The sequence below is a fragment of the Kogia breviceps genome, chromosome 1 (assembly GCF_026419965.1).
Source record: "Kogia breviceps isolate mKogBre1 chromosome 1, mKogBre1 haplotype 1, whole genome shotgun sequence".
NCBI lineage: Eukaryota > Metazoa > Chordata > Mammalia > Artiodactyla > Physeteridae > Kogia > Kogia breviceps.
In genome coordinates, this window is record NC_081310.1 from 154174133 (window position 1) to 154198848 (window position 24716).

At 45.1% G+C, this 24716-nt stretch overlaps 1 protein-coding gene across 1 annotated transcript in view; it reads left to right on the forward strand.

Annotated features, from left to right (window-relative positions):
- The first annotated feature begins 457 nt into the window (after positions 1 to 457).
- C8B (complement C8 beta chain) overlaps positions 458 to 24716 on the forward strand; it is a 40650-nt gene continuing 16391 nt past the window's right edge. The window contains exons 1-8 of the mRNA XM_059060352.2: positions 458 to 549; positions 7118 to 7274; positions 10235 to 10376; positions 12359 to 12500; positions 14958 to 15090; positions 17511 to 17708; positions 21892 to 22132; positions 24184 to 24312. Of these exons, the coding sequence (XP_058916335.1) occupies positions 458 to 549; positions 7118 to 7274; positions 10235 to 10376; positions 12359 to 12500; positions 14958 to 15090; positions 17511 to 17708; positions 21892 to 22132; positions 24184 to 24312 (1234 nt within the window). The remainder of the gene's footprint in view (positions 550 to 7117; positions 7275 to 10234; positions 10377 to 12358; positions 12501 to 14957; positions 15091 to 17510; positions 17709 to 21891; positions 22133 to 24183; positions 24313 to 24716) is intronic.

The following is a 24716-nucleotide window of genomic DNA, read 5'->3' on the forward strand; positions in this document are numbered from 1 at the left end:
TGCCCAGCACGGGCCTGTTCTAAGTGCTTTATTTGTATGCACTTATTTGATCCTCACCACTTTCCAAGTGAGGAAACTGAGGCATAGAAGTAAAGTGACTTGCCCAAGGTCCCAAAGCTGTGGCAGAGAAAGGATTTGAACCCAGGCAGTCCGGACCTAGAGCCCAGTCCTTATTGCCTCACTAACCGTCTGTCCTCTCAGCTGCTTACCCCAGAGACTGTTATACATGAATAAAAACCAAGCTGCAGCATATTTTTCCATCATTCTCATTGGTTTCTGGAGTCACAGCTAAGTCTTCTGTCCGTGCAAAGTCTAAGGCATTTCTGGTTACTGGTGGCTTTCTGTTTACTCTGCCCAACTGTTTGCTCTCCGGGGACAGAAGCTGACAGTAGCATTCCCTGTGCAGGCTCTTCATGGATCCAGGAGCCTCAGTCAGATCTCCTGTCGCATAGAGAAAATGAAGACATCCAGGGTGTGGGCTTGGAGGGCACTGGCAGAGCTGTTTCTTCTCTGTGCTGCCCTGGCGTGTCTCAGTTTGCCGGGTTCCAGGTAAGTGACGGTTCTGAATGACTCCCTGATCGATAACATGACGGGGAATATAAAGCCACATCATAGTGCCCCTCTCCTTGTCACATGCCTATTAAATAAGGAACATCTCCTGAAGCAATCTGCATGCGTCTGATAGAATAATATCAACAACTCTTCAAATTGTTGTGGAACCCAGCGACCAACTTCAACAAAAGTTCTTGTAGGAAACAGACATGTTTAAATGTATTTTGTCATGCTGCGAATACTTGTTCTGTATTCTGAACAAAGCCTTGGCATGATTCATTATGCAAAAGGGTTGTTATGTATGGGGAAAAAAGCCAATTCATAACAATGATTTTAATATGAGAGTGACCTGCCCTCCCTGCTCATCAGCCTACACTCTTTGTTCTCAGGCTCTCACACTCTCTCTCTCCCTCCCTCTCCCTCTCTCTCTCTCCCTCCCTCTCTCTCTGTCTCTGTCTCCCTCTCTCTCTCTCTCTCCCTCCCTCCCTCCCTGTCTCTCTCCCCCCTCCCTCTCTCTCTCTATCTCTCTCTCTCCCTCTTCCTCTCTCTTTCCCTCCCTCCCTCCCTCTCTCTCCCTCCCTCTCCCTCCCTCCCTCTCTCTCTCTCTCTCTCTCTCTCCCTCTCTCTCTCCCCCCTCCCTCTCCTTCCCTCCCTCTCTCTCCCTCCCTCTTCCTCCCTCCCTCCCTCTCTCTCTCGCTCTCTCTATCTATCTCTATCTCTATCTCTCTCTCTCGCTTTCCCTCTCTCTTTCTCACACATACACACACATTCCAGATGTTCGCAGCAGTTAAATGCTAGCTAATTTATTTTATAATTTTTTTGGTATTTGTTAATAGGGTGCAAAACAGGCTAAAAACAAATATCTGAGTTGAAAGCTCAAACTTAATCTGAGTGAAAGTTCAAACTTGGGCTCCACTGAAAGAAGCACCAGTGACATGGCAATTGGGGGATCCTTCTGGTACAGGAGAAGCCGCTGCCGATGTCAGAGGCTAAAGCTGTCAGCTGTCCTAGGCTCCTTGCGAGCCATCCCGTGGGGAGAAGGACTGTTAATGCCTTTCCTCATATCATTACATAAAAGCTGTGTGCACACAGTCTCCCATGGGAGGAGCAACTGGTACCCATTGTACGCACCCCCTGGTGTCAGCTCTGCTGATTACTCAGCCCCCACTGGGCACCACCCCGAGACTAGGGTGCTGAGTGTTCGCTACCCATTGAGCACTCAGTGAATAATAGGTATTATGATTATCAAGAATCTCAACTTGGCCCTGAGAAGAACAAAGAAGCCAAGGCCTTCCTTGTGTGTACTGTGTGTCCATCAGGATCCAAAGAAATGTGTCTAGAATGGACGGTTTAAAGGGATCATAGCAACCCTACATATGGACCCCTATGTGAGGCCTCTTGTCAGGCTCTGAGGCTACAGAAGTGAATAGGACACAAAGGGCTCATGTTCTCTTGGAGAAAACCAACATGTGAGCACATATTATGTGTGCTGTTGCAATAAATAGCACAGGGGCAGGTGGGAAACAAGAGAGGAGTGATTGGCTTTCCTGGAGATGGAGTCTGGCAAGGCTTCTGGAAGAGAGGATGCTTGAGCTGAATCTTTACCTAGGAATAGGTATTTGCCAAATGGCCAAGGAGGTGAAGGGTGTTCCAGGCAGAGGAAGCAGCATAGACAAGGGCGTGGAGATGAGAGAGCCTGGCTTGTTCCTGAAGCCACATATCTACTTCAGTAAGCCTCGAGCACAGGTCAAAGTGGGGAGCTGCCAGAGATGGGACCAAGGAGGAGTCAGCAGGAGTCAGATACTGGGTGGAGCTGGGGCGGCGGGGGGTGCCTGTACACCAGCTAAGGAGCTTGAACCTTATCGTCTAGGCAATGGGGAGCCATGGAAGGGTTTTAAGCAAAGGATCGATCGACACAGTATTATATATTACATATATTATATTATATATATAATATATATTATATATTATATTATATAATATATATAATATATATTATATTATATATTATATATTAATATTATATATTAGTTCACCCAGAGGTAGGAAGTGGAGATGTGAGTGGGTGAGTCTAGACAACAGGTTGAGAAACCTTGCTTAATCGTCCAGCAATGTCATGAGGTGGGGTGTTATCCTTACTCACTATGTAGAAGAGCAAACGGGTCCTCTGAGAAGAGAAGAGATTCATTCACATCTCATGAGTCTCAAACCCTTACCTGAATCCAGGTTTAGTGCTCTGGCCTCTACCCACGATTCCATGGAGCAGTCTTGAACGTGGCATGTGTTTGAATTCCATACACAAAGTGGAGGAATAGCCTTCAGTTCTGCAAGAGGAAATGCTGAGACCTCCTGTGTACTAGCTAAGAAAGGTTTCTGTTTTTAGTTACTCTTGTAATCAAGTCAAATGAAATACTCATTATGTCATCTTAAGACTTATGTTTGCTTATTGCTACTCTGTGCCAGGCACTTAGGTATATTAAGTCTAATTCTCAAGGCTATTTGAGATAAGTGCTATTGTTTATAGTTTACAGAGAGGGAAACTGAGATTTGGAGAGATAACTAGCTCTAGGTTCCTCACTTAGTATATCAATATAACAGAATATAGATTCCTATCTGTTTTTTTCTGGTTCCAGAGCTCCTGTATGTCTCTGTATCTTTCTTCCTCTTGCTAATACATTATCTCTTCTCCACCTGCATTGTGGATCTGATTTGCTGGACTCCCAGGCCATTTCTCTGCCGCTGGACCACACATTTGTTGCCTTGAGAGTTTGCTTTAAATTTCATTTCTACAATAGCAAATGACACAGAGAAGAGAAATTGAAAATCCACCACCCAGAAGCTGCCCCTTCCAGCAAAGAGGAAGGATGCTATTTGCAAAGGATGCAGCTGCCTAACAAATTGTGTGTGACAAGAAAGTTGTTGTGTCAGGGCATTTCTACAGAAAGCCAAAATATATTGATGCACCCCGTCTTTGTAAGCTTATGGCTCTCAGTTTACTGCTGACCTAATCCTGCCGTACGCGATGGATCCATATTTATTCTGATCAGAGACTCCTGTTAGAAAGAGAGTAGGAGACAGGAAGCAAGTGAAATATGTCCTCCTGCTGGCAGCTGCATTCCATGCACCTCGAGGAATGTCAGGTACCTCCTGGCCAGTCCTTACGTAGAGGATACGTTCCAAGGCCTTGTAGAAGGGTGTTTGCTGTAGCATTGTTTGCAATTGCAAAACATGAAAAAAAGATATAAACATCCTTCAAAAAGAAAAAGAATAAGTTGAATGCAGTGTATGTCTTATGATGGAACATGTAGATAAAAGAAAGGAACAAGACCTCTTTATGAATCAACATGGATAGGCCAGAAATACAATGTTGATTGACAAAAGCAAGTTATAGAATACTATGTCCAGTATGAGTGCAGCTCACAAAAGCAACGCTATGTGTTGTGTCTATATGTATGTATGTCAACATTTAAAAAACTGGAAGGATATACACCAAATTCATGACAGTAGTATCCTCTGAAGAAGAGAGGAAAGTGAACTGGGGCTGGTGTAAACCACAGATGTCAAATTTATAAGGTTATTTTTTATTAAAAAAAAAAAAAAGACTTGAAGGAAGTGTACCAAAGTGTTAACAATTGCCAATCCTGTGTTGTGAATACCTGAGTATTTATTATTTTGTTTTCTGTACTTCTCTGGGCATGTTTAATTTTTCAACATTAAAAATACACAGAGGATTTTGAATGACAGAAGTCAAGGCAGTTGGTCAGAACGTCCATCTGGTTCATCTCTGTAAATTCACAGCGTGAAGGCCCGTGTTATAATAACCATACGCAGAGGTCCTGACTGCCCCTGTCCTCTGTTGGGTCCATGCTAGTCCCAGGAATTAAAGATGCAAGTTGATGCTAGCCTTGCTTGCAGATTTGCATTTTATAGTACTAATAAGCCACACACATTTATCCAATGTAATATACAAACATGCTGTTTATTCAGCTGATTATTTCATTGTATTGCCACCTCCATAATGAAAAGAGGTCTGGTGGTTGTAACCACTTTTTACCAAGTTCCTTCTGTAAGTGATCATCTTGCCCATTAACAGGCTTTCACATCGCAGAGAGGAAAATAACTGCGACTCTTAAAAGCGTGTGTGCACATTACTTATCTACTCAGTCTCCACTGTGGCCTGAATTGGGTGGAAAGTTGCTAAAAACACAATGTAACTATTTCTTAGGGGCATCAGAAAGAGGATACCCTGCAGAGCTGTCAAATACCTACTTAGGAGAAGACAAATCACAGACAATATTGTCTTGTCAAACCTGGGCAGATTAGTAGATAAGAGCACATTCTGAAGCCCCCAGAGGCTGGGCAGCATCCTGCCTCAAGGAACCAGTTTAAAGACTCCACCTGTGGTTCCCACTAGTCTTTGACCTTTCATTAAAGATCCAGCTTTACTAGGCAATTGATTTTTTGCTGATCTCTGGGGTGGTCATGGAGATAGATTTTCACTGTAGTTAATATTATCCTCTTCTTTAGGACTCTTGCCAAGTGAGAATGTATTGTTAATGACCTTGTCTGAAGTGATATGTTAAAATTTTGAGACAGTGGAAACTATGTGATGCTCTGCCTAATGACTGAATCTTGGACACAGGGATGCAAGAGGCCCTGCATGGAGACGGAGGGGACTCTGGCAGAGTGGATGCTGGTCTGTTTTCGCTACGGGCAGCATAGAGAAATGGACCTAACAGAGACTAGAGTTGAGTAGACCTCGGCTCAGACCCCAGCATGACCACATACCAGCTGCACGGCTCTGGGCCATTTCCCTCATCTCTCTGGAAGGTTGCTGCCTTCTAGCGTTGCTGTCAGGATTAGATGAGATGGCATGGGTGAAACGTCTCAGGCAGGATCTGACACTTCCTGGGCGCTCAGCAAATCTTAATTCTCTTTCTCTTCTCTTGTCCCTTTCTACCTTGAAAAGAAACACAAATTACAAAGAATCTTGCAGTGTTATACATTCTTTCAGATGGAGGAAAAATAGAAACCATAATACACCCATTATATTACACATGGCGAAACCAGAGGCCTAGGCAGATTAAATAACATGCCCATTCATTCCCTCTTTTACTCGATGTCCCAAGAGTGCCAGGAACTCAACAAAAAGTGTTGCCTCATCTTCTAGACAGATTTCAGATCTCATATTGCTTGACTGCTCTGCAGATGTGACAGCATATGCCTCTCTCATCCCCCCCGCCCCCCGCTGCACTGGCCTCACCCCATCCCCTACCCACCTCTGTGTACTGTCCTCGCCCTGGCCTGGCAGCCACCAGTCTCTCCTTGTCTGCTGGTTGTGTTTATGTTCCCCACAATCTTCTCCTTGGCCGGCATCTCTCAAGAACAGTCTTATCCTCTCCCAAAGCTTTTCATAATCAGATCTGTATCCCGAGTACAAATCCCTCTCCTGAGTTCCAAAACTACGTAGGAACTATTTATCAAATGACTCTACGTAGGTGTTCCACAGACACCTGGAACTCTGCTTGTCCCAATTCCATCATCCTCGACAAATTCCTTTGCTCCTGAGTTCCCCACTCAAACTAGAAACCAGCATCAACCTAAACGTGTTCCTCTCTCTAACCCACACCCCCCATCACCCTATCCATTCCACCTGAGAATCATCTAGTAAGTCTGTCTTCCCCATTCTCTCTCCCCTGGATGCTGCAATGGTGCAGGCTCACATCACTCATTGGTACCACTGCTCGAGCCTCCTACCTGCTTTTCCTGCCTCAGGGCTCTTCCCACCTCCATCCAGCCTCCATGCTGCAGCCACAGTGACGTCCTAAAGCTCAGCTCTGACCGTGGAGCCTGCATGCTTAAAAACCTTGCCTACCGGATAAAGTCCGGAAGAGCTCAGGCGTGAGGCATGTTTCTCTTTTCCTATCCTAAGCGAAACTGTGAGTTCCAGAAGGCAAAACCTGTGTCTTATAATTCTCTGTATCCTCTTTAGCATAGTATCCCGAACGTGGTTTGTTCTCAGAAAAAGTTTCATAGACTCATAATGTGAGAGGGCAACTTAAAGACCACCTAGTCCAAACTTCTCATTTTCCAGGGGATAAAACAGAGGCCCCAAGATGGGGAGGGTATTACTTGAGGTCATACATCTAGCTGTGGTTGTAATCCCTGCATATGTAAAGCACTTTAGGGTTTATAAAGTGCTTTCACATATACTTTCTTATTTAATCTTACAAATAGCCTGATGAGCTAGGTATGATTCTCTCATTATATAGGTGAGAAAAGGGAAGCTCGCAGAGGTTGAAAAACCAGACCAAGATCATCCAGCTGCTGATGGACTGTCTTCTGATCAGAGTTCAGCACTCTTTTGACCCTAGCTAGCCATAATGTCAGGCAGTAACTGAGGGTTCAATAAATACTTGTTGAATGAATTAACCTGTACTTGACTGATAAAGGAATAGCCTTGCACAAATGAGCAAATATATATCTATTGAATGGACAGACAGGTGGTTGGATGTATATTTAATTCCCTTCTGATACTTGACTCTTCTCTATGATGACCTTTTAGGGGTGAAAGGCCACCCTCTCTTGAGTCAAATGCAGTCAACGAGAGCCTTGCCAAGACTAGACAGACGCGGAGTGTGGATGTCACCTCAATGCCTATTGATTGTGAACTGTCCAGCTGGTCCTCCTGGACCACATGTGATCCTTGTCAGAAGAAGAGGGTAGGTACCCAGGCCTTGGGAGACCTCTAAGCTTCCAGGGGTCCTAATCCTCAGCAAGATCGGCTGAGGCATTACTGACAGTGCCTGCATCAGAGTAGGACCTGGGTAAATGTTGGCTGATTTAATTAATGGATTTTATTCCTCTGAGTTTCCAAGGAGCAATCAGATCCTTTCTTTGATCTTTCAGATTTTTTCCAAGCATATCTGTCCTTGCTCCCATTAGCAGCTTCTTAATTAGACTTCCTACCTCCAACCTTGCTCTTTCAATCCAGCTTTCATGGTGCAACCAGGGGAGCTATTGAAAATGGAAGTCTGGCCAGTCTCTTTCCCCAGCTTGGACATCCAAAGTCTATGCATGGCCCTTAGGATCAAGTCCAGACTCATGGTATTCAAGGCCCCCCATGCCTTAGACCAGGCCTACGTCTCCATAGAACAGCCCCCATGCCAGCACACAGAACACGTATATTTTTCTGACCATTTCACGCTCTGTCTGTTCCTTTCATGCTGCTTTCTTAGGCTGGAGTGACCTTTCCACCTCCTTCACCAGCTAACACCTACTCATGATTGGAAACTGCTTAGCGGCCGCGTCTTTTGAGAAGCTTTCCCTGACTTCTCAGCCCCCCTTGCCCTTAGATAGATACCCTTTTATGAACTACAGTAGCTCCTTATTCCTCCTGTATCCTAACACTTATCATTTACTTTTCTTTTATTATTGGTCTTTCCATTAAATGGTGAGCACTTAAAAACATATTCAATACTGTATCTTCAGTGTATAGGCCAATGTCTAGCATGTAAGAGATGCTCCGTAAACATGTGTTGTTTGATCTCAGCATATTTCTTGACATCTCTATAAGGAAGGGAGGATAATTGTTACACTTTCTGTTAGGCAGATGGATAGAGACCCAGAGCAGGTAAGTGATTTCTTGGGTTCACCCAGTAGCAAAAACAGACCTTGAACTCAGGCCACTGGCCTCCTTGTCTAGCATTCTACCAGTCAAAACACACAGTCTCTGCAGTATTTGTTCTTCGATGTTCCTTGTCACAGGAGGGCTGACCCAGGAGCCAGCTCTAAGAACAAGATATGTGTCAGAGAAAAGAGAACGGTTCTCATTTCCCCGGCTCCTTGGGAAACTGAACCAGCCATGGGCTAGGATTCTAAAGAGGCTGTGGAAGTAGGCCCAGGACAATTGCACGCTTAATTGGATCAACGTGGAGAGCCAGGCAGGCTCATTCAGTTCCCAAAGTAGGCATTATTGCTGATGTGATGAACATTGATCCAATTATCTGGATAATTGCTTCATCTGCACCATAAACCAGGAAGACCCAGCATGAGCCGTCCATCCATCCACTCACTCAGCCAGACAGAGCTCTGCACTCAGACTTTGCTACACAGGGTCCCTCAGTGGACGTCACTGCTGTCTGCCGGGTCAGTGGCTGGCATTTCATCAAAACCTTTCGACTGGAATTGGAAGATGTCTTTCCTCCGTCATCTCCACACTCCTCAAACCCATTTTGTCTCTGGTGCCTGGGGCTAGTCTTCTAGCATCTTCTTTGCAGACCTTATCCCTGTCCTGCCAGCCTCTGCCTTCCAGGAAGAAAGGCTCTGGGAAAGCAAAGGAGCATGGGTGGATGGTTGTCTATGTTTCTTTTCTAGATTTCCAGATACCATGCACGTAATAACTGTGGCTGCTTAACATGTCAGTCTGTAAAGGGGCCGCTCTCCTGCTTTGCCCCCTTTGGTGGTACCAAAATCTTGACTAGCAGCTAGCATTTGGACGTCACCCAAATCTGATCATTTCCTTCCTCTGCAGTGGTTTCTCATTTCCCCATAATGAAGTACTAAATCCAGCCTTACTGAGGCCGGGGAGGCCCTGCCTCACCTGCTCCTGGCTACGTCTCCCTCCGTCTCTGGCCCCTCTCCCTCCTTCACTCTTCACTCCAGCTGTGATGGATTTCTTCTCGTTTCCTGGAACAAGGTGCATACTGTCTAGTCTCTCAGCTTTGGTACAGCAGTTCCCCCGACCCAGATTGCCCTTCTCTCCCCTCCTCAGCCATGTTTGCCTGACATGTCTACTCATCCTCTGGGGCTCAGCTTAGATGTCGCTTCACCGTCTCCTAAGGCTGCGCTGCGGATTCCCCTCTGCGTTTACACAGCACTCTGCACTGCCCCTGTCATGGCAGCCGTCACACTGGGTTGTCACTGCCTGGTGTTGACCATCATCACACCACCACCATCTGCAGCCTCCTCGAAGGGCAGCCCAAGAGGGCATGATTATGATCAAAACCAAACAAGCATAAATAGCACCTACCTTTTTCAGCATCGGGTGGCTCAATCAAAAGTTTGGAAATCCAATCGACATTTCTGGAATAAACAATCTAGAGATCGAGAAATATTGACTGCTAAAAATTATTAATAATTAAAAAGAAAAATAAGCACAAGCAACTGAGGGCCTACTGTGTACCAGACAACATGAGGTCTCATAGATATCTCATACCTATAATTGAAACTCCGTAACTGTACATTTAGGTAATGCATTATCCCCATTTCATAGATTAGTAAACTGAGATCACAATGCTTAAGTAACTTACCTGATATCACATAACTAGAGAGTATCAGAGTCAGTGGCTCCAAAGTGCGTGCTTTTTTGTGTTATAAGCTACTTAGTAAACGAGAATACTTGAATCAACCCATTGGACTAATCAAGCTGCAAGACTGAACTGGCTGCATCAAAGCCCTTACTACCTTTGACTCCAAAGCCCACACTTTCCCCACGTTTAGCAAATCTTTACTGATCACTGTGGATGCAGAAATTGAAGAGAAGGTCCCTGCCCTCAGAGGGCTCCCAGGCTTTTGGAAATAGACAACCAGCCAATGGCAATATAGATCCTTAAGTGTACCCCTTAGCTCCCCAGGTCTCCAAGGCTCTGCCCTTGGTTCACTTTGCTCCTCTCTGCTACAGTACAGACACGCCTACTTGCTCCAGCCCTCTCAGTTCCATGGGGAACCGTGCAGCTTCTCTGACAAGGAAGTTGAAGACTGTGTTTCCAACAGACCATGCAGAAGTCAAGTGCGATGTGAAGGCTTTGTGTGTGCGCAGACAGGTATAAAGGGACGCAGGAGTGGGAGGGGAAAGCTATCAAGTGAGCCAATGGCACAAGATGATGGGAGGACTGGCCATCGCCTAGTGCTCAAGATCAGGGTCTTGTGTCAGGTCAGGAGGCCTCCTTGTCCTCCTTGGCCTCTTTTTACATGTATTATTTCATAAAAACAACCCTACCATGTAGGTGTTAATATTACCCCCATTTTACAAATTGAGAAATTGAGACTTGGAGAAGTTACTCACCCAAGATCATATAGCAGGTAAGTGGAGGAGGTACAGTTAGGAATTGGGGAATTCAAATTACATTCACTGACATTAAGGACACCAAAATTATGTGTGCTAGAATAAGAACTCCCGAGTTAAATCTTACTTTGACTTTGTAATTTAGAGAAGTCACTTAACCTTATCACATGTTGGTTCTCTAAACAGAAAATCAGAAGTGATGTTAATGCCTTACAAGTTTGCTATAAGCATCAAGTGACACGATGGGTGTGAAAGCTCTTTGCAGACCCTGAGTTCTGCTGGCTTTCTCAGAGGTTTGAGGCTAAATACAATGTAGCAAAGCCATCTGCAACAGTTAAATAGGGTGGGTAGCATCATTTATCTCTGAAAGCTCTTTGGTGAGATGGTGCCTGCATTTCTGTATCACCAAGTAGGACATAACCCTTAACCCATGAGATAGTCAGTAAAACATTTTCGATTAAAGGAAGCAAGGGGAAAAAAAGAGAGAGAGATTAACAGGCAGACAGAGGGAAGGAAGGAAGGAAGGAGCACACAAATGAATACTCATCAGTGGCAGAGCTAAGTAAACACTTGTCTTTTCAATTCATTCCTCCAGCTCATTCAGGCAAACATATGCCTCTCTGTTTCTCCAAGGCTCCAGCAAAAATAAGAGTATTTTGACCCAAATTATCTAGATGGGAGTTGCAACTCTCTACATTCTCTGTAACCATGTGGACTGTGCTTAGGGATCTTCTCAGAAAGAATTAGTGATTCTTAGAGCAATTTCTAGGGCTTGTTGCAAATGCGAAACCATCCAATAAATCTGAAAGACTTTAACAGGGTGTCCATGGACTAATTATGACCAGTGTTACATGATTCTGACCAAAGCCATAATGGTTATTTGGGCAGGCTTTAGTTTAAATGCCTTGTAAGGAACATATGAAAACCGGATTGTTACTCTTCTGCCTTAATACCCCCAAAACATTGGTTAAAAATGACCAGACACATCTGAGGAAAAAAGGTTACCTGTCTTATGGGCTTTATCCCCCAAGAATATACAAATAAGAAAGGAAGTCAAGTCAATGGCGAAAAGAGTTTCAAGGAAGCAAATAATTTTAAACATACAGTTCAAATAATTTTATCATCTAAAAGTAGTCCAAATGGCTGTGGTGTTGAAGGCAGTGTGCTTTAGTGGGGAGAGTTTGTGATAAGAAAGCTATAGGTTCCAATCTCCCTGCCAACACTTACCAGCAATGTGCATTTGGACCATCAAAACACTAATCATAGTAATAACAACACATATCCAGCACTTACCATGAGCCAGTACTATTTCATTTATTTAAATCCCCAGCAACCCTAGGGGGTAGGTATGATGGCATCTCTATTTTACAGATGAGTAAATTGAGGCCGGGGGGTGGGTCAGGTAACATTTGGAAGGTCCCACGACTAGTACTATTACAGGACCCACCGAACCCACCACCTCTCACCAGTGCCAAGCAGAGGAGTCCAGCCTTCCTTCCTGTCTGGCCACTCGACCCCTGCCTAGCAGATCTGCCCTCAAGTACTTTCAGAGATATAACACTGGCTTCTTTGGGGGGATAAACTGTGAATTCCATTACCCACCCACCCTAATACATGAGGACTAATGCAAACAGAGCATTAAGGGCACAGCAAAGTGTCCGGCCCACAGTGGGTCTCAAACCGTGTGAGTCCCTCTCTTACCGGCCTCGGACCGTGGGTAACCCCCTTTCTCCATCCCAGGGAGGTGTGTAAACCGCAGACTTCTTTGTAACGGGGACAACGACTGTGGAGACCAGTCAGATGAGGGGAACTGTAGAAGGATTTATAAAAAATGTCAGCAGGAAATGGACCAATACTGGGCCATTGGCAGCCTGGCCAGTGGGTAAGTTACCGCCTTCTGTCGTGGAGCTGGAAGGGCACACAATTAAATGTGATTCTGGAGAAGAGACAGGGAGGGACCTGTAAACAGAGTGGCTCCTTTTTTTCTTTCTGAAAAAGGCAGGGGTGTAAGCGGATGCTCCCTGAGGACAGACCCAGGGCCTCCAGGAGCACATCTCATGGAGAGATGGACCTACGCAGCTGCAGGGAGGGGGCACCGAGGGCAGAGCTGTGTGTTGGGGCCCCAGAGGCTCCACGCCAGGGCTGGGGGAAGGGTTACTCGACACCTGCTCCTTGACTGTTAGGTACTTTCTAAGCATTACCTTTGAATCCCCTTGACAGCTGCGAGGGAGGTGTCTCTGTTTCTCTATCCTGAAGCCCCAGCAGAGGGGCTGGCCCAGAGAAGGTGCTAAGTAATTAGCCAGTGAAGGAGTGCATTTCCAGCATGGCTCTGCAGCCACTCTGGGTGCAGCCAATCTGGGGGCCTCTGAGTTGGTTAAATCCTCTGGGGAGGTGAGGGGTCAGAAGGGACCAGACTGGTCTGGTGCTCACCCTCCTCTCCTGCTGCGCTCTGCAGCCTCTCGGCCTCCAGGCCGAGAGGAGGGCCTCCCTTCAGACGCCTCACAAATCAACATGTGTGACTCAGCGTGGGGAGCAGAGTGGCCCTGGATGGGGCTCTCCCTCTTCCTAAATGAACGTCAGACCTCCCTCCTGAAAGGTTGTCATTAGAGATACAGACGCCTCATGTGGGGAAAACCTCCTCTCAGGACCACCTTAGAAACTTGTGATTATAAGCCCCATCTCCTCGATAAGGAAACTGAGGCCTGGAAAGTTCAGAGAGTTCTCAGAAGTCACACGGCAAAGAGGGTGACAGAATGGACATTCAGAGCCAGTAGCAGAGGCTGACTGTACCCTGCAGGAGGGGCAGAAATACGGCTCACAGGCCACGGGACCCTGGCTGAGGCACTTGTCTGTGCAGTGCCTTAGTTTTGTCATTTGTAGATGGAAGTTAGTAATACGCTTCTTTCCAACCTGTGAGGGATGCATAAGCTAATGCCACGGTAATAAACTAATACACAAGAGGCGGCTGGTATGGGTGTGGTGGGAAGAAAGCAGACTCTGCTCTTGACTTAAGACACTCAGACTCTGAGTTCTGGCCCTGCCAGCTGCTGTGGTGGTTTGGTTGCCCTCTCTGTGCCTCACTTTCCTCATCTGTTAAATGGGTATAATAATAATACCCATGGATTCAATGAGCCAATATGTGTAATTGATTATTACAGTATTAAAAAAAATGAATATACATTATTATGCTACATGAAACTCTGTCACAGGAGAGAGAGCCTAAGACAATTCTGGTAGAGCAGAACAGGCCAACAGGCAGAAGCTAAAAGGAGACAGGGCTCCTTTGAACAAAAAAATGGCTGTCAGTAGTAGTCAAAGCAGACTTCCAAGAATGGTCTAGCATGGTAGGCAAGAACAAGCCTCCAGGAATGGAGGCTTCTTAGGAGGCGGTGAGGAAGAATGTCAAATTAGAGACAGGATTTTCATTCTTTCTAAAGGGGCATAATGGCATCCAGGGCTTCTGCCATCCAGGGCTTCAGGGACATTGTGTAAGGTGATGCCCTGAGCCATCTGCGACCGTGTCCGTTTCCAGTTAGACTCTCAGTAAATGGGAATTAATTTAGTGTCTTGTGATGGGGCTCATACAGAAATGAAGAAGAAAACCACCATCCCCAAGGAGCACAGAATCTAGGGGAGACAACAGACACATAAATAATAACAAGCCTTTATCACAGACCAAGTAGTGTTCTAAGCACTTAACAAATATGGACACGTGTAATCCTCACAACCACGCCAAGAGATAAGATTTTCTTTGTTCCCATTTTACGAATGAGGAGACTGAGGTACAGAGAGGTTAACTGGTGTACCCAAGGTTACATAACTCGTAAATGGCAGAGCAGGAATTTGACCCCAGGCATCTGGCTGCAGAGTCCACGTTCTTGCCTACCATGCTAGACCATTCTTAGAGGGCAACTGCAGTAGGTGCAGGACAATAAATACATGAATGAGGCAAGCACGGGGTCTCATGAGGACCCCTAGTGCACGCAGTTTGGTACAAGTGTCAGTGAAGGCTGCCCACAACAGACAACGACAGAACCCATTCTTGAAAGATAAGTAAGAGATAAAACAGTGAACGGCTAGAAGGGCATTTAGGCATAGGGGACAGCCCTTACGTACACAGAAGAGGAGCAAAGCAGACTGGAGGAAGAACACCCCCAAGTAGTGAGGGACTGGCTTTGTGACTGTGTCTGGGAGTGTCCAGAGATGAAGCCGGAAAGCTGGTTTCATCCAGATATTGAGGGCCTTGAGTGCTGTACCAGGGAATTTGGCCGTCCTTTAGTAGGTCTACCAGTTGGGATTACACCCTCACCTCTTACCCTTCTCCGCCCCTTCCCTGCAGGATAAATTTGTTCACAAACAACTTGGAGGGCCCAGTTCTCGATCACAGGTATTACGCCGGTGCATGCTCCCCCCATTACATACTCAACACGAGGTTTCGGAAGCCATACAATGTGGAAAGCTTCACCCCACAGGTATGTGCCAGCCAGGAAGCCACCGCAGGGCCATGGCAGGGACACTGGCAGAGCAACCAGCAGCATGGTTCCAGACCTGGCTGGGCGGGCGCCGATGCATCGCTTTTTCTCGCTGAGCTTCAATGCTTCATACGTAAAATGGGTGGTCCCTTCCTCTGGACACAGTGGTGAGGCTGACATGCCATGTATAGTAAAGGCAGTACAGAGATGTAGTAGCCATAATCATACTAACAATAAGAACAGAAGCTCCCGTGAAGAGACAAGCATAGCTTAGGATTTGGAGTCTCACAGATGCCTTTGCAACTTACCATCTATATCATCTTAAAGGCTCTGCGCCTCCGTTCTCCCGTCTTTAAAATGGGAGTTATAAAGTTTCTACCTGCACGCAGAGCATTGGTAAGGTGCTTAGTGAGCGTAAATGCTTAGCACACAAAATACCTGGTTTAATTGGTGAGTCTCAGGACGTGGTAACTCTTCTCTCATTTTTGGATGAAAAAAGGCTATTTTTAAAAAATTTATAGCCATAGATAGAGAAAACTGGTAGCTTCAGTTTCATATTTGTACCAAAAGCAAATACAGACACTGTAGGTCCATACTTTATTTTGCCTTTGGAAAATTTCACAGACTTCCATATATAAACATTGGTATGACAGCTGGGACACCCTACCTAGACTTCCAGAGTTTATATAGACATTACAAACAAAGAATTACGTCAGTGATGGAAAAGCAGATGGTCAGTGGGGTAGGAAGTGACACAAGCGACTTAACCTCGTGACTGGAATCACGAGTCAATGGTTTGAATAAATGTAGTCAGTTGAGTGGCAAAGAGCTAGATGTCTCCGATGCCAGGTGATACTAGAATCATCATGACAGACATGCAAGAATCCTAGCATCCAGAGACAGCCAGATGACAGGAAGTGTTAACTCTTGTTATTATCAAGTCCTTGCCTATTAGAACCAGGCGTTGCTCTAAGCATTTTTTTAAGTTATAAAATGCTCTACCAAGATAAGCCTGTGTTATTAACAAACAGACTTAAAAGCAATCTCACAGGAAGTGGGGTTTAGAATAGACTGTGTTACAGTGTGACACACACACCTGAGACTGAGGGAGAGACCTGGGTGCCAGGCCTGGCTCTGTCACAGGTCCCAGGTGTACTTTAGGCTAAGTTCCTGCTCTTCTCTGTGCCTCAGTTTCCTCATCTGTAAAGTGAGGGACTGGACTGGATGACGTGGATGGTAGTTTTCACGTCTAAAACTGTGCAGTCCTGAAGGTTAAGACTGCTGTCCCTCCTCCCTCTCCCTTCCTGCTCCCCTCCCCACACGTAGTTATTGGCCGAAAAAGACAAAATGAGCCTTTGGGACAAACACACCCTCCCCCGTGGTGTTCAGCTCCATCTCTGCAGCCTCCACTTTCAAGGGAGGATCTCAGAGTAGCCATTTATCCTCCTGGTAAAGACAGCTCCTGGCCCAGGCAGGATATAGAGCTTTCTCTCTCCATAGCTGTGTTTTGAGCCCTGTGCCAGGCACTGTACAGTGTTTTACCCACATAAACTCAACCCTCAGAACAAGCCCAGTGAAGGACCCGTTATCATATCCATTTTACACACGAAGAAACCGGGGCACAGAGAGGTTAAGGCCAATGTCCAGGGTTACCCAGCGAGAAAATGGTGCCTCCCACCTTGGGTGCCTTACTCCCCTCCCCGCTGGGAATCACACCTGCTTTGCTTCCTCGGAAGCTGAGGTGTTACGGGGACTGCAAGCATCCAGAAGCCGGTGGGGTGTGGGCGGAGACGATTTGGGGCTGGTCACTCGGAGGCCACCGAGGCAGCACCCTTGGCAATTCCCTGTGCACAGCACCACGAGCACTGATTTTCGAGCAAACGGCTCCTCTAAGTTCTCAAAGGCACTTGGCTGCCCTGTCCCTGCAGCGCCCCTGCACTGCCTTTCACCAGCCCCTCATCAGCTGTCACTGAGCTCCTCTTACGGCCTGCGCATGGGCTTGTCTCTCTGACCCCAAATTCATCCCTTCCAACCCAACCACTATTCCATCCAGCATCTGGATGCCAGCACACTCTCTCATAGCACCTTTGTCCTTCCTCACTCTTGTATCTTCTGATACAACAGCACTAGCATCCCTCCAGTTTCTGGACCACACCCTGCCCTTGCCCACCTCCACGTCTCTGCCTACAGCCCAGAATGTTCTCCTACGTTTCTGCCAGTTGACATCCAAATCAAGCGCCCACCTCTGAGTATCAGCCCATAGTGTTGAACACGTCTGTTTCTCCTGCTGAGTATTTTGTGTCCGGAGCACTTAGTCTAGTACCTGGAACATAGTAAGAGTACAGTGGGTATCTGTTGACTTGAATTGAACTGATGTAAGTCAAATGACCTAAGGAACGTTTTCTTTTTTCTTCCTTCAGACCCAAGGCAAATATGAATTTGCACTGACAGGATATGAATCATACTCAGATTTCGAACATAATGTCACAAGGACAACAATTAGCACGTCTAGTTTCAGCTTTGGTTTTAAAATACCTAGGATATTTGAACTTGGCGTTAGCAGTACAAGTGGTAACGGCAAACATTTTATTAGCAGAACCAAACGATTCTCTCATACGGTAAGTACCCTTTGGCTGCTCTTCCGTTTCTATGTATTCATTTGAATTTTCATGCCCACAGATGTGTCTGTATTCCATATTGCTACTAGTAATGGCAACCAATTTTATTTGCTATCTTAAAAAGCTTTTCACAAAAAATACCTTGGCCTTACATTAACTTACTTTTCAGAAAGGCCAGACAGGGGTGGCCTTCTATAATTATTTACTTTCTTTTCTTTTCTTTTTTTTTTTTTTTTTTTTAGTATGGCATTTTTTTTTGGTTTTTTTTGTTTTTTTTTTACTATTTTAATTTTATTGGAGTATAGTTGATTTACAGTGTTATTTTCTCAGTTTTAATTTTTTTATTGAAATATAATTGATTCACAGTGCGTTAATTTCTGCTGTACAGCAAAGTGATTCATTTATACATATAAAGACATTCTTTTTTTTAATATTCTTTTCCATTATGGTTTATCATAGGTTATTGAATATAGTTCTCTGTGTACTCTCATTTTCTAATGAGCTTTTCCCTTGGTTTTCATTAAGCTGAAGAACCTAGCTTTGCAAGACTAAATCATCTCTGGAGACGTTTCGACTCCCAGCAATTTGTCTTCTGTTCCAAACATGCAGATGAAATTCCTCTCCAGATTGTCACCCAAGACCTCTTCTGGGGTCACCTCCACCTTCTTGGGGGTGTTGTTTCTCCTGCTTGCTTCCTGCTCCTTATCAGTTAGTTTCCTTCCTGGGTTCGAATAGCCACCCCCCCCGTTCTCTATTTAATTTGTGATCCTCTTCCCTTCTTACTCTACAGCTGCCGCAGGTGACTCTCCTGTTCACCCCCCTCCTCTACCAGGGCAAGCGTGAGCCTTCACCACCGCTTCTCCCCTTTCTGTGAAGCTCAGACCTGTACCACCCACTCCTCTGGTTAGCACTACTTAGATGCCTTATGGACACTCCAAAGCAAGTTCTTCCTCCCAAGCTGTTTGTGTTAAATAGCATTCTCTTCCTTCTGCCTTTCCAGGCTAGGCATGTCACAATCGTATTTGGCTCTCTTTTCTCTTCATTCCCACATTTGTTGGCCACCAAATCCTTTAGGTTCACTCTCCAGTATTTCTTCATTTTTTTAAATTGAATTATAGTTGATTTACAATGTTGCGTTAACTTCTGCTATACAGAAAAGTGGTTCAGGTATACATATACATATATATATATATATATATATACATTCCTTTTTGTGTTATTTTCCATTATGGTTTAGCACAGGATATTGAATATAGTTCCCTATGCTGTATGGTAGGACCTTGTTGTTTATCCATTCTATGCATAATAGTTTGCATCTGCTAACCACAGACTCCTACTCCATCCCTCCCCCTGTCCTGGCCTTCGCAACCATAAGTCTGTTCTCTACGTCTGTGAGTCTGTTTCTGTTTCATAGATAAATTCATTTGTGTCGTATTTTAAATTCCACATATAAGTGATGTCATATAGTATTTGTCTTTCTCTGTCTGACTTACTTCACTTAGTATGATCATCTCTAGTTGTCTCCGTGTTGCTGCAAATGGCATTATTTCATTCTTTTCATGGCTGAGTAATATTCCATTGTGTATATATATATATATATATATATATATATATATATATATATATATGCCACATCTTCTCTATCCATTCGTCTGTCGATGGACATTTAGGTTGTTTCCATGTCTTGGCCATCCAGTATTTCTTAATCAAACTCTGATTACATCTTCACTAACCCAGGCCCTTTCATCTCTGGCTTCGGCCCTCCTAATGGGTCTCCTGTCTTCCAACGTGCCCCTTCAAATGTATGTGCTTCCAGAAAAATGTTTTTATGATACTAATCTAGTCGTATCAGCTGCTCCCTATCGCCCATAAGGTGAAGATCAAAGCCCATGCCTTAGTGGAAGAGGAACAATTGGAGTGTGACGTAAGGTGACAGGTATAGGTGGACTTGAAGAATCTTGGATTCCAGAGTGAACGAGGTGCATTTATTCTCTGGTCGCTGAGAGTTTGCAACATGAGCATGATGTGGTAGCAAACTAATCTGAGAGGAACATGGAGGAGATTAAAAGTCTGCAGCGATTTATGTGAGAAAAAGGGAGTGGTGAGGGGCTCAGAAAGTTCTCTGCTGCCAAAATATCAACCAGCTGAAAATGAGTGGTAAACATGAATTAGACTGTAACTGTCTCTGCTTATTTTCCTTCATCTTCTCGGCTGTGAACAACTTGGGGACAGAGGCTGTTTCTTTCATCTTTAGATCCGGGATGGCGCTTGGTAGGTGCTCAAGACTAAAATATAGTGATGAAGGACAGGATAATTAAAAGGAACTTGCCTTGTTAGGAGAGAAAGAGAGGGGTACCATCCTTTGTTCCTTCTTTCTCTCTCTCCCTCCCTCCCTCCCACCTCCCTGATTCAAACAGCCAGTTATAGAATGGTTACATCGTGCTAGGCACTAAACTCGACACTTGGGACCTAGAGGCAACTATAACATGATTCTTGCCTTCAAGCTCACAGTCTAGTAGGAGAGGTAAACATGTTTGCAGATAACCTAGTCCTGATTTTGATATCAGTTGTAATAGATCATGGTCTATACTACAAAGGAAATATGAACAACATGTAGTGCAGTCCTGGGAGATGGAGTGTGTGTCAGGGAAATTCAGGGATGGCATCACATAGGCAGCAACAGGTAAGCAGGAATTTAAAATGTAAGTAGGTGTGTGTCAGGCAGAAAAGGGAGGGAAGAGCATTTCTGGCAGAAGGAACAACATGTGCAAAATTATATTATGAAAGAGATGTGGGAAAGAGCGAAACGTTAGACGGAGGCTGAGGTACGGTGTGGGCAGTGGAGAATAGTAAGGTATGCGGGCTAGTGTGGGGAAAACTTCAAGTTTGTAGAAGATGAAGCCAGGAGGCTGCTGGGGGACACATTGTGAAGTTCTTACATTCAGAGTAAGGGAGTTGATTTTATTCTGCAGGCAGTAGAGAGCCAATGCAGGGTTTTGTTTTAAGCCCAGAAGAGCATTGGAATAACAGAGTTTTAGGACGTCAGCTCTGACTGGAGCATTGAGGGCAGCCAGAGGGAGAAAGGAAATCAATGGGGAAGCTTTTTTCCTAACCCAGGCAGAGGAAGAAGGCTAAAATATTTAGAAAAGTCGTGAACAGAGCACCCAGTGACTGCTTAGGTTGGAAGGATGGGACGAAGGGAGTCATGAGTCACTGGGGCAGGACTAGGATGGGGGAGAGCAGGACAGGGAGCAGAGGTGGCATGGCTTGTAGAGCTGACGGGTCCAGCTGGCTGAGAGTTTGAAGATGAGGGAAGAATGTGTATTTCCCACTCATTCACCTTTTCCTCAGCCTTCACTGCAGTGTAGGAACCTCTTGCTTTGGGTTCCAGTAACATTCCTGGATGCTTGACCTTCATCTAGCATTACCATGTTTCAGTCTTTCCCACACACCAGAGGTCACCAAACTTTTTCTGTAAAGGGCCAGAGAGTAAATATTTCAGGCTTTGCGAGGAGGCCTTAGGGTCTCTGTGGCAACCGCTGAGCTCTGCCATCATAGGGTGACAGCAGTGATAGACAATGCATAAACAAGTAGTGGATTTACAAAACCAAGCACCGGATCCTGAGTGCAGGCTGAGGTTTGCTGACTGTTGCCATGTGCTACAGCGTCCAGCCTTCCTAAAGCACCACTTTTACTCTTTCTTGAGTGCCTTTTCTTCAGAGTTTAAAAAGCACCAACTGGCCTCTCTCGCCTTCCAAGATGGCCCACACTCTGGCTGTGGAGTGTGTATCTCTCTGAATAAACCTTCTTTCTCTTTAAAAAACAAAAAAAGCATCAACCAAGAAGTTGCCTTTGCAGGTCCGCAAACCCCATCTCCCCTTCAGTGGTCCACGGGCACCTGCTGTTTCCTGCCTTGTCTGCTTCGGCTTCCCTTTCTCCTTGATCCTTATTTGCTACCGTAAGGAAGTGAGCGAAGAACAAGCTCTTCCAAGCTGAAAAGTACATCAGAATGTTTCTGAGAAATGAAGGCTTGTCAAAGAGGCCATCTTCCCTCAAGTCTCCTAAAGGAATCATGAGTGATGACCCCTGGCCAAAACATCAGATGGTATTTGGAAAGTTCATCTTCTTGTTCCAGATTCCTGACTTTAAAGGTCTGCTTTTCCCTTGTTGGTCTTTCATTTAGAAAAGTGCATTTCTGCATGCACGCTCTGACCTTGAGGTAGCGCGTTACAAGCTGAAACCCAGAAACCTCATGCTGCATTACGAATTCCTTCAGAGAGTCAAGCGGCTGCCCCTGGAGTACAGCTACGGGGAGTACAGAGATCTCTTTCGCGATTTCGGGACCCACTACATCACAGAGGCCGTGCTCGGGGGCATTTATGAATACACACTCATCATGAACAGAGAGGCCATGGAGAGAGCAGGTACGCTGCCCAAGGACCATGGCTTTACTGATGGGGCACATGGAAGTGTGAGCTAACAGGGAGAGGCTTCTATTCCTTGTTGGGAGAGGGGTTATGAATTATGCTCCTAGTTTTCCTCACCCCTCCCTGGCTGTACTTTCACAGTTTCATTTACAGATTCCTCGTCGTTTTTTGAATTGGTTGATGTTGGTCCTCCTTTGCCAGCCCTGTCTCTGGGCGGTCCTCTTTCTACATAACTTCCTCTAGACAATAGCATCTAATCTCCTGGCTTTAAGTACCTTGAACATGCAGATTATTCCCAAGGCATATGTCTATCCTGAATCTCTTCTGTGCACCCAAGAGCTCATGTGGAAATGTCTCTGAGATATCTTCATCTGAATGTCTAATGACCATCAGAAACTTAACATGCCCCCAGAGAGGACTCTTGCATATGTTTCTTTGCAGTCATCCGCATCTCAGAATGGTTCCACCATTCAATCAGTGGCTCAAGGGAAAAACCTAGGCATCAACCTTGATTATTTTTCTTTCTTTCCAACCTATTAGTAAGTCCCATCAGCTCTACCCCCCAAATTATCTTTTCTTTCTATCTTGACTGTTACCACTTGATGCTCACGCCAAGACCAGTGTTTCTCAAAATTTAATATGAATGTGAATTATCTGTAAATCTTGTAGAAGGTAGATTCTCATTCAATAAGTTTGAGTTGAGACCCAAGATTCTGCATTTCTAACCGGCTTTGAGGTGATATCAGTGCTGTTGGTCCCTAGACCACACTTTGAGCAGCAGTGTTCCAGATTCTTATCAGTGCCTCCAAACTAATACTCAACTCCTATTCCCTTTCTACAGTCCATTCTCCATACAGATATTATAGGTCTTCCCACTTGCAATCAACTTCAAGTCTAAGGTATGATTTCTTCCTCCCAATCCAGTATTCTTTCCTCCCAACATGGCATTTGTCAGGTTAAGTGACCTGCCCTAGGTCACACAGTTTACAGTGGCAGAGCCAGGGCTTGGTTACTTACAGGTCCAGTGTACTTGCAAGAGGACACATGGTGTACAAGGTAAATTTAGATCAGTGTGGCCTCAGTGTTGCCAAGATCAAGGGTGCTGTCCTCCATACCAGAGGTTTCAAAAGCACCTTTCATAGTTCCTCAGATTGCTTCCTACGGAAAGTTTCTATGATCAACTTGGATAAACATATAATAGATCCCACTTTTAGAGTTTCACAGGTGTGCTGAAATCAAGTGACCACTCCACCTCTTTTGATACAACATTTGTCACACTGGCTTGACTGCAAAAGCCCAGTTTCTTGTCATTCTTACTGTTACAAGAATTATGAGAGACAACATCATGGAATTCATGTTTCAAGGAACATGCTTTGGGGAAAACTGATCTACACCAACATTTCTAGACAATCCCAGGCACCAAAGCTGTTCTCCTCTCCTTTCCCTGACCTCACAGTGCTACAGAAAGGTGTTTACAAGTCATACCAAAGACTTCAGCAAGCCCAGGATAGGAAGATGCCTTGGGGAGAATTAGAAAGGGACAGATTGGCAATGGTCCAAAAATGGAGAAGAAATAAGGGAAATCAGCTCCTTTTCTTTGCTAGGCACTATGCCCGACACTTCGTATGCATTAACTAACTAATCAATTAACAAATTCTTTCTACTATATCAAAGAGTAGAGTGGGAAGGGTCAGGGGAAGGGGGACAGCATGCAGCAGCCTCTACTCACTGGATCAATCCCTAGAGATTTGATAAGGAGCCACATTTTTAGAAAGTGGCTCTGAGCATGTCCTGTCTTTGGAGAGCAGCAAAAACCCTCAGAGTCTTTGAAGAGGCTGAAAAGGGAAGTCGATGCTGATCTCTAGTGTCGTCTCTACCCAGGTGCTAGGAGCTGCCTGCATTTCTTGTCATCAGGCTGGCCACCCATTAATTTACACCTGAGTCCCTGTGGGCCTCCAGGAAGGATTAGGCCTCTGGAATCAATCACAGGAAAAGGCATAGGACAAATCACCTTCTAGGTCATGAGCCTCTTTTCTTGTTTCCTTCAGATTATTCTCTTAAGGATGTCCAGGACTGTGCCCAAAATGATTTTAAAATTGGCGTTACCATAAAACAGGTCCACGTCAAGCTGGGTGTGTCGGTTGGCAAGTGCAAGGGCATTCTCAATGAGATAAAAGGTGAGTAGCAAGGGCATGTGACTTCTCTGCTTATCATCCTTCCCTCTCTAGAACCCCAGACCCAGTCACTCTTTAAGCTAAAGACTGGGTGTTCCAAGGCATTTCAATTAAAATAATAATTCATTCAATAAAAATCTACTCAGCGCCTACTATGTGTTTGGGTATACAGAAATGAATGATATGGTCTTCCTATCCTCATGGTACTGACATGAAGTAGGCAAACAAAGAAGCAAGGACAAGGCAGTGATAAGCACCAAACCTGGTCTGGAGCATCAGGACAGGCTTCCTAGGGCAGGGATCATTTGAATTGCAACTTGAGGTTGTTTTCAGGCAAGAAAAAAAATCTAACAATGAAAATTTTCTCTGGGGGCCAGGAGTTGGCCTGGCTAGAGAAAGGATGCTCT